At 34.5% G+C, this 13,911-nt stretch overlaps 1 protein-coding gene and 1 pseudogene across 2 annotated transcripts; one reads left to right on the top strand and one right to left on the bottom strand.

Moving 5' to 3' along the window:
* The first annotated feature begins 945 nt into the window (after window positions 1–945).
* Window positions 946–4,238, top strand: LOC143238288 (sulfotransferase ssu-1-like; annotated as a pseudogene). Its single transcript, XR_013020499.1, has 2 exons — window positions 946–1,098; window positions 2,923–4,238. The product of XR_013020499.1 is annotated as a sulfotransferase ssu-1-like (transcript).
* A 4,184-nt stretch (window positions 4,239–8,422) lies between these two features.
* On the bottom strand, window positions 8,423–13,558 carry LOC143240506 (uncharacterized). The gene is made up of 4 exons (XM_076483038.1): window positions 13,507–13,558; window positions 9,018–9,139; window positions 8,844–8,896; window positions 8,423–8,663 (listed from the first exon to the last, which is right to left on the bottom strand). Exons 1-4 carry the CDS (start codon window positions 13,556–13,558, stop codon window positions 8,423–8,425), a joined length of 468 nt encoding a protein of 155 aa, XP_076339153.1.
* Window positions 13,559–13,911: the final 353 nt, after the last annotated feature.

The raw sequence follows: 13,911 nt of genomic DNA, 5'->3' as shown, positions 1-13,911 counted from the left end.
CTTGTCTCCTTTTCGTGAAAGTCCATAAAGAGAGACTCAGTTACTTTAGAACGCCCTTTTACGAGACAAATTATTCTCCTCACCTCTAAAACGGTGAAATTCATTTAACTATCGCCCGTTATTTCTAATTACTAACACACTGGCTAACTTCACGCCCTCTAACAATTTTTTTTTTATGACTGAACTTTACTTCACTTTACTTTTTACAAACTTAACCCATGCTCACGTGTCATTTATATATATATATATATATTGTTCACTGAAGTCTCGAATGTTCGACAAACTACATTAGTGGCGCTATAACACAATAATACTCAGTTAAAGTAGCGAGAAAAATACCGAAGTTTCCAGTTACGAAACGTCAAAAATATTAATAACACCTAAGCAACAATGCAATTGAAAACCCAATTTACCACTCATACAGAGTTGCGTAAAGAAATTTGTCACAAATAACACTTTTAAAACAATCCATCTTCAATACTTCTGCCTTAACTAAACAATCATTAAATGTTAAGTCCCAAAATAAAATAAATAATAACATACTAAATAGTCTTGTATATCCAACTATACTTATTTGCACCGTTATTATAACTATTTTTGCTGTCATCATACCTATTTACACTGACTTTTGCAATCTTCCAACCTTATTCTTTATTTCATAAGGTCTTAAAGAATGACTCATGATGCAGACAAAAGATAATTGTCTGTGATAACATACAGTAAATCCATTTAGGTCACATTGTGAAATATGATTAAATCCTAACAAAGTAGTGTAGAATATTATGTTTACGGGATGAACTTTGGCATTAATATTTTTCATGCCTGTTCTACATTCAGTCCAAAACTGAATGTTGAGTTTTGCCTGCGTGCGCATGTAACAGAGAGGCCCTAAGGTTAGTAGTTGGAGCTTCGATTGTTCGGAAAATTAAGGCACGTGATAACCGGCATTGTGTAATTGGTGTCGTCTCAGTATCGGAGCGGCTTTGAACAGAGCATTCCAATAATGTTTCGTCACACTAAGCTAAGTATTCCAAACGGTATCTGTTAACTAAAACTATACGTACGGATAAGCACCAGACTTTCAGAGAAGGAAAATGTGTAAGTAAATTTTATGTTATTCTGTACGTAACGAAGTATGACACGTATTATCAAATTTTGGTTATGTCGTCTGCTTTAAATTTCTAGAGATCGTTTTATTTTTTTTTATCTGTAACTGCGTAAAATAAAATTAGTTTATATTCATGAAACTATATATGTTAAAACGGCTGGTTTGGGTTGAGAAATTTTTTTTATCTAGAGAAGCGAACTAGGTTTCGAGTTTTTTCCGTCATCCTCAGATTCACAAAGAAAAAAAGAGATAACTGACCGATAGCTGACCACATGTTTGAAGTCGGTTGTGTAATTGAGTGTAGAAATGTAGAGGGCGTGCTCATATGTTTGATTATATTTATTGGTAGAGGTATAAAGGTGTTCCTTTGTATTGGTTTATTTTGGGCTTAAGTTGTTGTATAAGTAAGGCTTCTTTAATTTTGCGTTTGTTTCTTTATTTAGTATTTGGGTATTTTCTATGGTAATGTTATGTTTATTTGATTTGCAGTGTTAGAAAACGTATCAAGGTAACTTTTTGTGTTCTTTAAATCTGGTTTCCATTTTTCTACTTGTTTCTCCAATATAGAAGTCGTGGAAATTATCATATTGTATTTTATAAATAATGTTGGTGTGGTGTTTGCCAGTGTAGTTTTTGCACAGTAAAGACCTTAGTTTGTGCCTGGTGTTTGAATAAATTTAATATTAACTGGAATGACATATTTTGTCACTAGTTTTTGTCAAATGTTGGTTATTTTTCTGCTGATGTCGGGAATATACGGTATACAGCAGTACATGGTTTCGTGATTTTTAATGTGTTGGATCTCAATCCATACCAGCCGTTTCTACACATATATTTTCTCGTCATGACGGAATATTCATGAAACGTTTATATTCAACGTAAACCTAAAAACGTTCAATTTTTGGTACAACAGACATTAGGCACAGTTTGACCTATGACCTTGTATGAACTTAATATTTAATTGCGTACGTTAATCTTTTCCATATAATAAACATCATCAATTATTTCAAAATGTTCGCGTTTCACCAAAATAAACGTCAAACATGTTTTGTTAGTTTTTTTTAGTGTAAAGTAACCAGAAAAACTACATTGAACAAAAAATATTCAGTGTTCTTAACATGCAGACATACATGTTTATAGTGATAGCAGTAGAGATAGTACTCCTGGTAGTCTTTACATGTTGAGAAACCAACTGTATTGTCTTATTTGTTTGTTCAGGTGATTAAAATTAAGCCTAAATTAATATATTTACTGTATTGACCCGATTATAAGGTGACGATTTTTGATTAATAATTAGACTCTAAACTTCATAGTTGCCTTATAATCGAGCCCGATCCCAAACCCCTTCCCTCTGCCGCATAGTGTGGGATGCTATTAGTTTTTGGCCTAATTGTTCACGTATATCCTAGTAAATGATCTGTGTTAATTCACAATAATAAAAATCATGTAAAAAGAATGCAAATATTGTTTTCAATAATCATTTAAATTATTAATTCTTATGTAAGTTGCTGCAGCTAATCTTGAGAATCCCTGAAACTCCTGGACCTGGAGAAGGGCCGAAATTGAAGAATTTTCCAAATTATGAAAGCAGATTCTTGTACTGAATATCTGATATTTAATTTTTTTTAAATATGAATTTTAGATTACTGTTTAGAATATTTTTAAATTTTTCATTGATTATATTATCTGGGGAGGAAGATCAAGAGCCTACATGTACAATGTCAAATCGTTTTGTTAAAAACTGTAGATATGTTCAACAATCAAGTAAACGTATGTACAAAATTAATATTGAAAATTACAATATTTCTTCTCAGCTTACATTGTTCAGAAGAAGCCAGATTACCAGGATGTAGACGGCCTCAGATTGGTTGCCATGTTCTCCCCCGATATATTTCGAGCAGCTCTGCAGTATCAACCTAGAAAAGATGACCTTTTCATCGTTACGTATCCCAAGTGTGGCACCACCTGGATGCAGAACGTCGTTCTTCTAATCCTCGACAAATAGATCCCTTTGACGAATTTTCCTTTCTTGGAACTGATGGGTCCTGATTCTGCAAAACACATGAAACATCCAGGAGCCATAAAGACCCAACTACCTTTTCGTCTTCAACCTTACTCTCCAGAGGCTAAGTACCTTTACGTCGTTCGAAACCCTAAAGACTGCTGCGTTTCGTTTTATTATCATACAAAATATTCTCCTGGTTACAACTTTCAGGATGGAACTTTCAACGATTTTTTGAGCTTTTTATCAGGGGTGAGACAGACTACGGAGATTACTTTGATAACTTGTTATCTTGGAATGAACATCGTAATCACTCTAATGTTTTGTTTATTACTTACGAAGAAATGAAAATGGACATGCAAACTGAGGTGTTGAAGATAGCCAAGTTCCTTGGCACTGAATACGCGGAAAACTTAGAAAACGACAAAGACTTTATGAAAATGGTCCTAGACCACATTAGTCTTGACTACATGAAAAAAGCTAATGAACACAGCGTGAGAGAAAACTTTCAAAGTGGCCCTGACTCTATACTGAATGACCCTAACGTCCCAGAAGAGCTAAAACACTTTATTGAAAACCTAAATGACTCCAAAACATCATTTGGTAACATCCCAAATCTAATAAAAAAGGGAATAATTGGAGACTGGAAGAATCATTTCACGGAGGAACAAACACAACGAATAGATGAACTCTTTTTTTAAAAAAACAAAAGGAACTGATGTTTGAAAACTCTGGGAAGACTTAAAAATGAAATATAGATACTGATAATCTTAGATGTAATAATTCAACGTTGATCGATTAAAACTGGTTAAGTGGTATATATATATATATTTTAGAGATAAGATGTCTTTGTAGATTAAAACGTCTAAACGTGTGAAAATAATAGCCTTCATGTAACAGGAAGCAATACGAGTTATGACAGAAAACAGTAGCACATATGCTAGCTTAAAAATTGGTATCCTGGGATTTTGTTTCTCACAGAAATGAACAATTCTAAGCTACAAACGTGCTTGATAAGTCAGGATTTTGAGCGGTAAAAACTTTGTGTTCTGTTAAGAATATTATTGTAATAAATTTTGTTGTTGCAATAGGAAGAACTACACAACTTCAATATATTTCTTTTATTATTACACAAATCTTAACGCTTTTATAAATTACAACACTTGTATTATTAAAATAGAAATGTTATAAGTAGGTATAAATGATCTAGAATACACTAATCTGAGGAAATGTTGCCTGTACTTTATGTTGTTTTGTTATACATTAAAAGAAGTTTATTGTTATTGATTTTATTTTTTGAGATCAGTACACTCTGATAATTAGAAAATAAATCAATTTGTATATTTTATGTTGGGATGATCGTTTGTTTTGAATTTCGCGCAAAACTACACGAGAGCTATCTGCGCTAGCCGTCCCTAATTTTGGAGTGTAAGACTAGAGGGATTGCAGCTAGTCATCACAATCCATCGACAACTCTTAGGATACTCTTTTACCAACGAATAGTAGGATTGGCCGTCACATTATTACTTCCCCACAGCTGAAAGGACGAGCATGTTTAGTGTAACGGGGATTCGAACCCGCGACCGTCAGATTACGAGTCGAGCGCTTTAACCACCTGGCCATGCCGGGCCTTTATTTTAATGATGCTTATTAATATTTCGTGCAATAATTTAATCTCGAGCTCAGTGATTAGCTCAGTTGAAAGTTTGTTTCTAACCACCAAATGTATTTTTCCTAATCACATTTTCATTATATGTATGACTAGCTGAATTCACAGATTTTGTCTAAACACATAGTTATCATTAGTTACACAAGGTAACACAAATTTTGTTCCTGGATAGTATGTGTTATTTCTTAACTGTTTATGTTGTAAAAGTATAGAAAATGACCATTATTCCCTTCAAACTTTGCTTTTGTGACCTGGATAATGAAATTTAGATAGTAACCTATTTTATATGTAAAAACGAGCAAATTTGCACATTTTCATTCACATAAGATCTGAATAAAACAATATATGAATCAATATAGATGTATTTATACTAAAGTTATAAAAAAGGATAAAAAATGTTAAGAAGTGAGTAGTTTTTCGAGATTTGAGACCGTAATGTAAATCACTTTCATGTGTCAGCCCCCAAATATAGTCTTCAATCATGTTTTTGTTATACGCTTCTTGGTAGCGGCGTTCAAAGTCCAGTATATCTTGGTGGAAGCGCTCGCCTTGCTCCTATGAGTATGCTCTCATGTTCTTGAATTTATCAAGGTGAGCGTCAAGAATATTGGACTTCCAAGGACATCTTGCAGCCCATTTCGCTGTAGTTCTTCACCAGAACCTCAACCAGTTCCACAAAAGTTTCGACCATGTGATTGCCCAGCTTCTTGGGGAATTCTGTGCACTCCAGAATCTTCTTTATTTGTGATCCAACGAAGACACCAGCTTTAATCTTTGCCTCAGACAACTTAGGGAAGAAGTCTCAAAGGTACTTGAAAGCTGCATACTCCTTATCAAGAGCTGTGACAAATTGTTTCATAAGACCCAATTTTATGTGCAAGGGTGGGAACAACACCTGGAGTCCACTAGTGGCTCACACTTGATATTGTGCCTCCCCACAGGGAACTCGGTCTGTTGTGGTCAGTGTTCCTGTTCTAATGCGCTGCGGTGTCTCTGCTGTCCCAAAGGCAAATATAACAGGGAAACTTAGCAAAGTTTCCTTAAAGACCTGTCAGGAATGCCACCATTTTGAAGTCTCCGATAACCTCCCAGCCATACTCATCGTACTTCAATGTTTATAGTAAGGTCTTGACGCTGTTGTTTTCCTTTTCGAGGTGCACCGAATTTTAAAAGGTCTGAAATTTGTATAATATAAAATCTTACTATTCAAGCAAGCAAAATTTGTCCAACTTACTTTCTAAAGTTTTTTACAGTACTCGCATGTAAAATGAAGTGTCAGGGTTTGTCTTGATCCCCGAAAGGCAGCCAAAATATGCCTTGTTGGCTTCACACATTTTAGCAAATGCTGTCACAGAGTAATTTTCGCTCTTGATAAATTGGCCACATACATAGCAGAATGCATCTGGAGAATGCTTGCAGCTTCTTGATGCCATTTCTGATGAAATCAAAAAGGTCTACGTGTTCACTTAGGCAGCTAGAACTAAACCGAAGAAGTGAGTGGTGAGCCCTTGTATATATATATATAAAGGTTCTTGAAAATTATCGTAAGTTCTGCAACATTATACAACGTTCTTAAAAATTCTTGTAAGTTCGAGTAAATTCTCTGTTAGCTACTCAGTACTGGAATGTTCTGAAAAATGGGTAAATTTGAAAATTTCACAACCCAGGTCATAAAAGCAAAGTTTGGAGAGAAAAATAGGTCTTTTCCATTTACTTTAGACATAAGCAATTGGGAAATCACATTTTCTGCCCAGGAATAAGAAAAAGTAAAAAAAAAAAAAAATTACAGTGTTATTTGTTGATAAAATGTTAAGTTATATAATGTAAAACAAAAAGCACAGGTTTTCAATTAAATAGGTTTGGAAAATCACAGATTTGAGGTTTTTGATTGTTTGTTTGAATTTCGCGCAAAGCTATACAAGGACTATCTGCACCTGTCTTCTCTAATTTTGCAGTGAAAGGCTAGAAAAAAGGCAGCTAGTCATCACCATCCACCGCCAACTCTTGGGCTATTGTTTTACCAATGAACAGTGGGATTGACCGTCACATTATAACACCAGAAGGTTAAGATACTCAACTCATAATCCGGGGTCGCGGGTTTGAATCCCCGTCGCACCATACATGCTCGTCCTTTCAGTCATGGGGGCATTATAATATGACGGTCAACCCCACTATTCGTTAGTAAAAGAGTAGCTCAAGAGTTGGCTGAGGGTGGCAATGACTAGCTGCCCTCCTTTTAGTCTCACACTGCAAAATTAGGGACGGCTAGTGCAATAGCCCTCGCGTAGTTTTGCGCGAAAGTCAAAACAAACCAAACCTTTGAATAAATACTTAAACCGCTAAAAATAACTAATACGATATCTTTCGGACGTATAACAAATTTAATATAATTTTTAAAATATTACAGATAGAAACAATATCTATACGTAACTATCATTTTATCGTGTTCTATCCATGGGCGGGTTATTTTGAATTGTTTGGTAAAAATAATTGCAATTACAGTCCAAGTTGTTATATCAAATTAATTTATTTCTCAATTAATCTGCTACAAGCTATTTTCACTTGTTGGCCTAACTTTAAATGCAAACTTTTCAACAAAACCTTTAAAACTAATGATACGTAATACCTATTTGACATTTCAACTTGCAGAATTTCCTCTGTAACTGATCGATAACAAATATGCTGTTTGAATAATTCACTAAGAAAGAGAGGCACTAATTCTCATTGTCTGACTTGATGTTAAATCTGAATATACCTTTTCTTTTTTAATACGTTGTATACTTCACCAATATTTATAGCGTACTCTTATTTCTACACAGGACATGGAACTTCTAAGTCATGACGTAATGACTAGATCTCTATAAAAAGACAAACATCTAAATAAAGACACTGACAATTTTTCTTATAACACTATTTAAAAACCATAATAGGTTTGTCACTGGTAAAGTAGGAACAGCTAGAGGAAATAGGGCTTGCCTATGTTTGTGCGTTGGCCAAATGGTTAGAGCACTCAACTTGTAATCTGACGGTCGCGGGTTCGAATCCCCGTCACACCAAAGATGCTCGCCCTTTCAGCCGTGGGAGCGTCATAATGTGACGGTCAATCCCACTGTTCGTTGGTAAAAAAGTAGTCCAAGCGTTGGCGGTGGGTGGTGATGACTAGCTGCCTTCCCTCTTGTCTTACACTAATAAATTAGGGAAGGCTAGCGCAGATAACCCTCGAGTAGATTTGCGCGAAATTCAAAACAAACCAAACATTATCGTTGAACATGTAATTATTTGTGGAAAACCCAGCATATACACTCTTTTTAAGTCATAGTTTAACTAATTTATCTGAATAGTGTTTCAACCACTGATTTAAAGTATGAAAGTATTGGAAGCTGAAGCAGTAATGGGTTCTTGTAGAGAAATGTTTCTTTGGTTCGCACCAATGAGATTAAATGAAAACATCAGTTCACATGCGGTTGATTGGGATTTCTTCAAATAAGCTGATGACTTTTTCGGAAGAAACAGTTTCTCATAAAGTTCCGTCATTGTTTCCTAAATACTTCAACATATGAGCCAGGGTCGCACGGAGAACAAGTAATATAGTAAGTCTTCTTTCATTAGTTTTTAGGTTTTTCGTAATTAGTGAATGTTTTTTTTAGGGGATAGTAAAAAAGACAAACAGTTTTCTTTCTTTAATCTCGCCCAGAAGAGTTCTTATTTTGACAAACCTTATACCATGATCACTTAAAAATATTATTATGGTTCTGTTAAGTGTGCCACTGTTGTGTAGACACTGAAGAATATCATACGATGGATAATCAGCATATCCTTCATAATTCAGGACATTGTGTGTGAGGCGAGCAATGAACAGGAAAAGGAAATATTTTTTATCGTCTCTGGTTAATGTAAATTATTTGACGTAATCGAATATAAATTGCATTTCCAACTCTGAATGACTGGATTTTGTGTTTCTTTTTAACTTATCAGTCTTCACAACTGCAAAGAAAAGTGGTCGACAGTAATAATCTTTAGGGAGATGTAGAAACCTCATTCTGTTATAGTTTAATAAAGCGTACTTTGACATATCTTCAGTAAACAGTGTACAATAACCTCTTCCAGAGTATTCCTTCTAGATAAGTTTAATGGTAAAAAAACATATGTTTTTAGTTTTATTACAGTATTGGTTGGCAAAGAACGTAATGAGAAATGGAGTAAGATCATGAAAGGTATTGTCCTCAACTTTGTCCTACCCTCTTAGTTAAAAGGCTTTTCATACACTTTGAAGGTACGTGTGTTTTTGTGAAATAACGAAGAGAATTTAAGTTTGAAATTGAATCGATTCCATTAATTATAACATTTAAAGAACCGCCAACTAAAAACTATTTTCACTCTTTTTGAGTTTTCTTCAACATTTTGTAAGACTGGTGTCAGTATAATGTATTATTCATGGAAACATTTCGTTTCCTTGAAGCACCGTACAATGATAAATTCCTCTTACAGAGGCACACCGAAATCAAATTTTTGGTGTTTCCAATTTTAAATTGATGGTATGTGATTAGTTTATGATATCCAGGCTCTTGAGAAATTGGTTTATCGACAGTTAATTTCATCAAAAGACAAATTCTAAAATTTTTGAAGTAAGTTTATATTAACTTTTAACTTAGCTTGCTTAACATTTATAAATATCTGCCCCAGCATGGCCAGGTGGTTAGGGTTTGTTTTGTTTTTGTTTGTTTTTTTAATTTCGCGCAAAGCTACTCGAGGGCAATCTGCGCTAGCCGTCCCTAATTTAGCAGTGTAAGACTAAAGGGAAGGCAGCTAGGCATCACCACCCACCGCCAACTCTTGGGCTACTCTTTTACCAACGAATAGTGGGATTGACCGTAACATTATAACGCCACCACGGCTGGGAGGGCGAGCATGTTTTGATGCGACCCTCGGATTACGAGTCGAACGCCTTAACACGCTTGGTCATGCCGGGCCAGGTGGTTAGGGAGCTCGACTCGTAATTTGAGGGTAGCGGGTTGGAATCCCATCACGCAAACATGCGCACCCTTTCAGCGATGGGAACGTTATAATGTGACGAGCAATTCCACTATATCTTAGCAAAAGGGTAGCCCAAAAGTTGGCGGTGGGTGGTGATGATTAGTTGCCTTCTCTCTAGTCTTACACTGCTAAATTTGGAACGGATAGCACAGATAGTTCTCGTGTAGCTTTGCGCGAAATTCAAACCAAACTAAATTTAGAACGATTGATAAGATTCTCGCGTCACGATTGGTTTAGGGACATCTACAGCCAGTGGTTTTAAACATTTTAACCATAATAAAATGTTACCAAATTTCAATTAAAATGATTCATTTATTTAAAAGTATATTTGATAAAATTCTCTACGTGATAGATTGAAAACAAAATAGAGGATATTTTCAGATTCGGTGTACAGGAATTACTATAGAACTTGTAGACATTTCAATACAGTAAAACCATCTAAAACTCGTTTTAGATATTTTTTCTCCCCCCTTTATAGCATCGAATGAAAGGTGCTACATGAAGGAGTCTAGACTATCACTCGACTCTTCAAGTACTTCATTGCGAATACAGCAAGTACTACTGCTCTAGATCCCAGTAGAATTTGGCGATATTATTTTGTAATTTTTGACCAAATTACATTAAATAGAAGTCCATAATTGTGTTGATATAGTTTTTGATACCTTTCATACCTTAAATTCTAGGCTAATTTAGGATTTCTAGTTATTCCTATAACTACTTGAAAACACTACAAGCAGGTGTGAAGTTTGTTTATTTTGAATTTCGCGCAAAGCTACACGAGGGCTATCTGTCCCTAATTTAGTAGTGTAAGACTAGACGGAAGACAGATAGTAATCACCACCTACCGCCAACTCTTGGACTACTCTTTTACCAAAGAATAATGGGATTGACCAACACATTATAACAGCTGATAGGGGCGAACATGTTTGGTGTGACAGGCTGGTTCTACAATTTAAATTATGTGGTGGTTAGATTACTTTCCGAACAATTTGGCCGCCCAGTGGCTCAGCGGTATGTCTCCGGACTTTTACGCTAAAAACAGGGTTTCGATACCCGTAGTGGGCAGAGCACAGATAGCCCATTGTGTAGCTCTGTGCTCAATTCAAAACAACAACAACAACCGAACAATTTGCACTAAAGTCTTTAAAACTCAATTTTGTATAAATAATTTCATATCACAAGTGTGCTAAGAAGGAAAGTTATTTTTCCTATTTTTGTTCTGTGTTACAACAGTTATTTTCTATAAGGGACAAGTGATTTTGTTTTACATTACTGCAGTTAGTTTCTAAGAAGACAATATCTTAGTTTGTGTTACTACACTTAGTTTACAAGAGGGAAAGTGTTTATTTTTCGTTTACTCTTACAACAGTTAGTTTCTATGAAGACGAGTGTTTCTGTTTTGTTTTACTACAGTTAGTTCCTAAGAAGTGTAAGTGTTTTTGTTTTGTGTTACTAGAGGTAGTTTCTATGCGAGTAAGGAAAACATTTGTACAGAAATGTGATACGCAGTCTCAGAATTATATGAAAATGGTTATATAATAAGTGAAAGTTTTATATTTATGAAAAAATAAAAGCATTCTGAGGTATTACTACATTAAATAAATTAATAACTGTTGATTTCTCTGAAAACTAGTTAATTTTATGAAATCTATTTTGAACAGTTTTGTAGTTGAACTGCATCTGAAGATATCATATTCATATTATTGATCAAGGATTGCATTAATTCATATGTGTGTACAAGAAGGTTATAAAAACAAGTATATATGTTAATAACCATATTTACATTATTACCTAAACTGCTTATTAGTTTCGCCTTAAAGCAATTAAGACTGTGCAACCGTAATAGTAGTAAAATAGCAAAGTTTAACAATAGTAAGACTGATTTTAAGAACATTGTTACCTGTTAGACTACTAGTTGACTACTTTATAGATACATCTGAACAACGTACATGCCTGGTCTACTAGTTTACTGGTACATTTGTACAACATAATACCTGGTTGAGTAATTTACTGGTTCATCTGTACAAAACATGTACATGGTTGACTACTTTACTCATACATCTGAAAAACAAACATGGCTGGGTGACTACTTTACTGGTACATCTGAACATCATATATGCCTAGTTTACTACTTTACTGACACGTCAAAACAACATACATGCCTTGTAGACTACTTAGTGATACATCTGTACAACAGACATACTTGGTTGACTAATTTACTGGTACATCTGTACAACATACACGCCGGATTGACTAGTGTTACCTCTGAACAACATACATGCCTGTTTGACTACTGATACCTTTGAACAACATACTTGCCTGGTTCACTAATTTACCTATACATCTGACAACATAGATGCCTGGTATACTACTTCACTGAAACAACGTACATTCCTGGTCGACTACTTTACTTGTTCATTTGTACAACATACATGTCTGGTTGACTACTTTACTGAAACCTCTGAATGACACACAACTTTAAATAAAAGTAATAATTATGAATCTGTACGAACAGTTTTACTCAGATGTATTTTAGACTTTATAATTTTTGTAAGATTTATTCAGTGTAAGTCACAAAGATGTGAGAAACCAATCGAGACTTTCCTGTTTGTTTAGTGTAATGTCTGACGAGATTCCTCAGTATACAATTTACCTATTGTTTTTAACCCTTAATCCCAGAGCCTATGGATGTGTTTTAACAATAAACAAGTTACCTACTGTTTTTAACTCCTAATCCCAAATCCTATTATTCTATTTGTTAACTAATTCTCCTTTCTTGACATGGTAAATAGTCAAACCTCGTTTTTCGTACATTTTCTTAGTGGTTTACTTTCTACAGACTTTTTATCGTACCCTTTTATGATATTACAGAATTCGATATCAACACCAATCAGTGAAGGTTAGCTTTGAAAGCAGCTGTAGGCAATATTTGAATGTGATTGGACAGAGAACATTATTTACTACTTGTTTTATTTACATCGTGAACAATGGTGTCTGTCCGTCCGTTCATCTCTGTCTACTGTTTATGGTATCCCTTTCTCCCGCGGAGTTTGAAAAAGGAGACGAAGTCAAAGTTCAACATTAACTATTTAAATAACGAAATAACAGGTACGAATAATGTTGATAACAAACAGAACATTCTACACGAACTGTTTCGGAATATATAACACTGTCATTCACATTTTAAAATGTGACGTAACGGTATGTTATTGTTGAGTGGCTTTTAACAGAACACTTCCTCCACAAACTTGGAACATAAAACATAGAAAACTAACACCCTTTTGACACACTTACTCAAGAGTATCACAAAATATCACTATTTGTTTTTATCACTGGTAGTGACTTGTTTATCCTTTCAACTTTTCAGGTTTGTTTCTCTGTAGCATCTCTTTGTGTATTTTAATCTAATCATAAAACATTGTGGTTCTTTCTATTTTTATATTTCACATAATACGACTGTATAATATATATATATAACCACACACATATGTAAATCTTCAAACGACATGTATGACTTGTCACATCTCAAACTTTTTGCTCTGAGATATACACCAACAAACGGTTATACACGTAATAGCGAAGAACGACCCTTTATTCATACTCTAGGTACAATTTAAGTAAGTTTAGAGGAGAAATTGTCCTTTTTATAACTCCACTTTGAACATCTTTTGTCTTTTCCAACTGCTATCTTACACTTATCTGTTTTATATTTGTCTTCATTTTCCTTCTCTTTCGCGTACGTCATATATTTACAACAATTGATTGACAAGTATTGCTTCATTTCTAACCAATTCAAACAGAATGGCAACAATAAAATGGAACCACAATATTATTGAATATTTGCGTATAGTAACTAAGGGAACAATATATTAAAGTGGGAACCGAACTGTGCGATGAAAGAACTAAATTTTATAGTCAATAGTTTCTCACCTTGCATTTCATGGGTACTTCGACCAGTACAATTTGCAGGTATAAAGTTTTGTATAAATATTTGAAATGTGTATTCACATAAGATCATTCTACAAATTTGAATTAAATTATTGAAATGAAAAACAAAAGTTTGACAACATGTGGGGAACATTCATGTTACTCTAAAAC

This window comes from Tachypleus tridentatus, chromosome 13 (genome assembly GCF_004210375.1).
Source record: "Tachypleus tridentatus isolate NWPU-2018 chromosome 13, ASM421037v1, whole genome shotgun sequence".
NCBI lineage: Eukaryota > Metazoa > Arthropoda > Merostomata > Xiphosura > Limulidae > Tachypleus > Tachypleus tridentatus.
The sequence above is the reverse complement of the archived record's forward strand: the minus strand, read 5'-3'. Positions and strand labels throughout refer to the sequence as shown.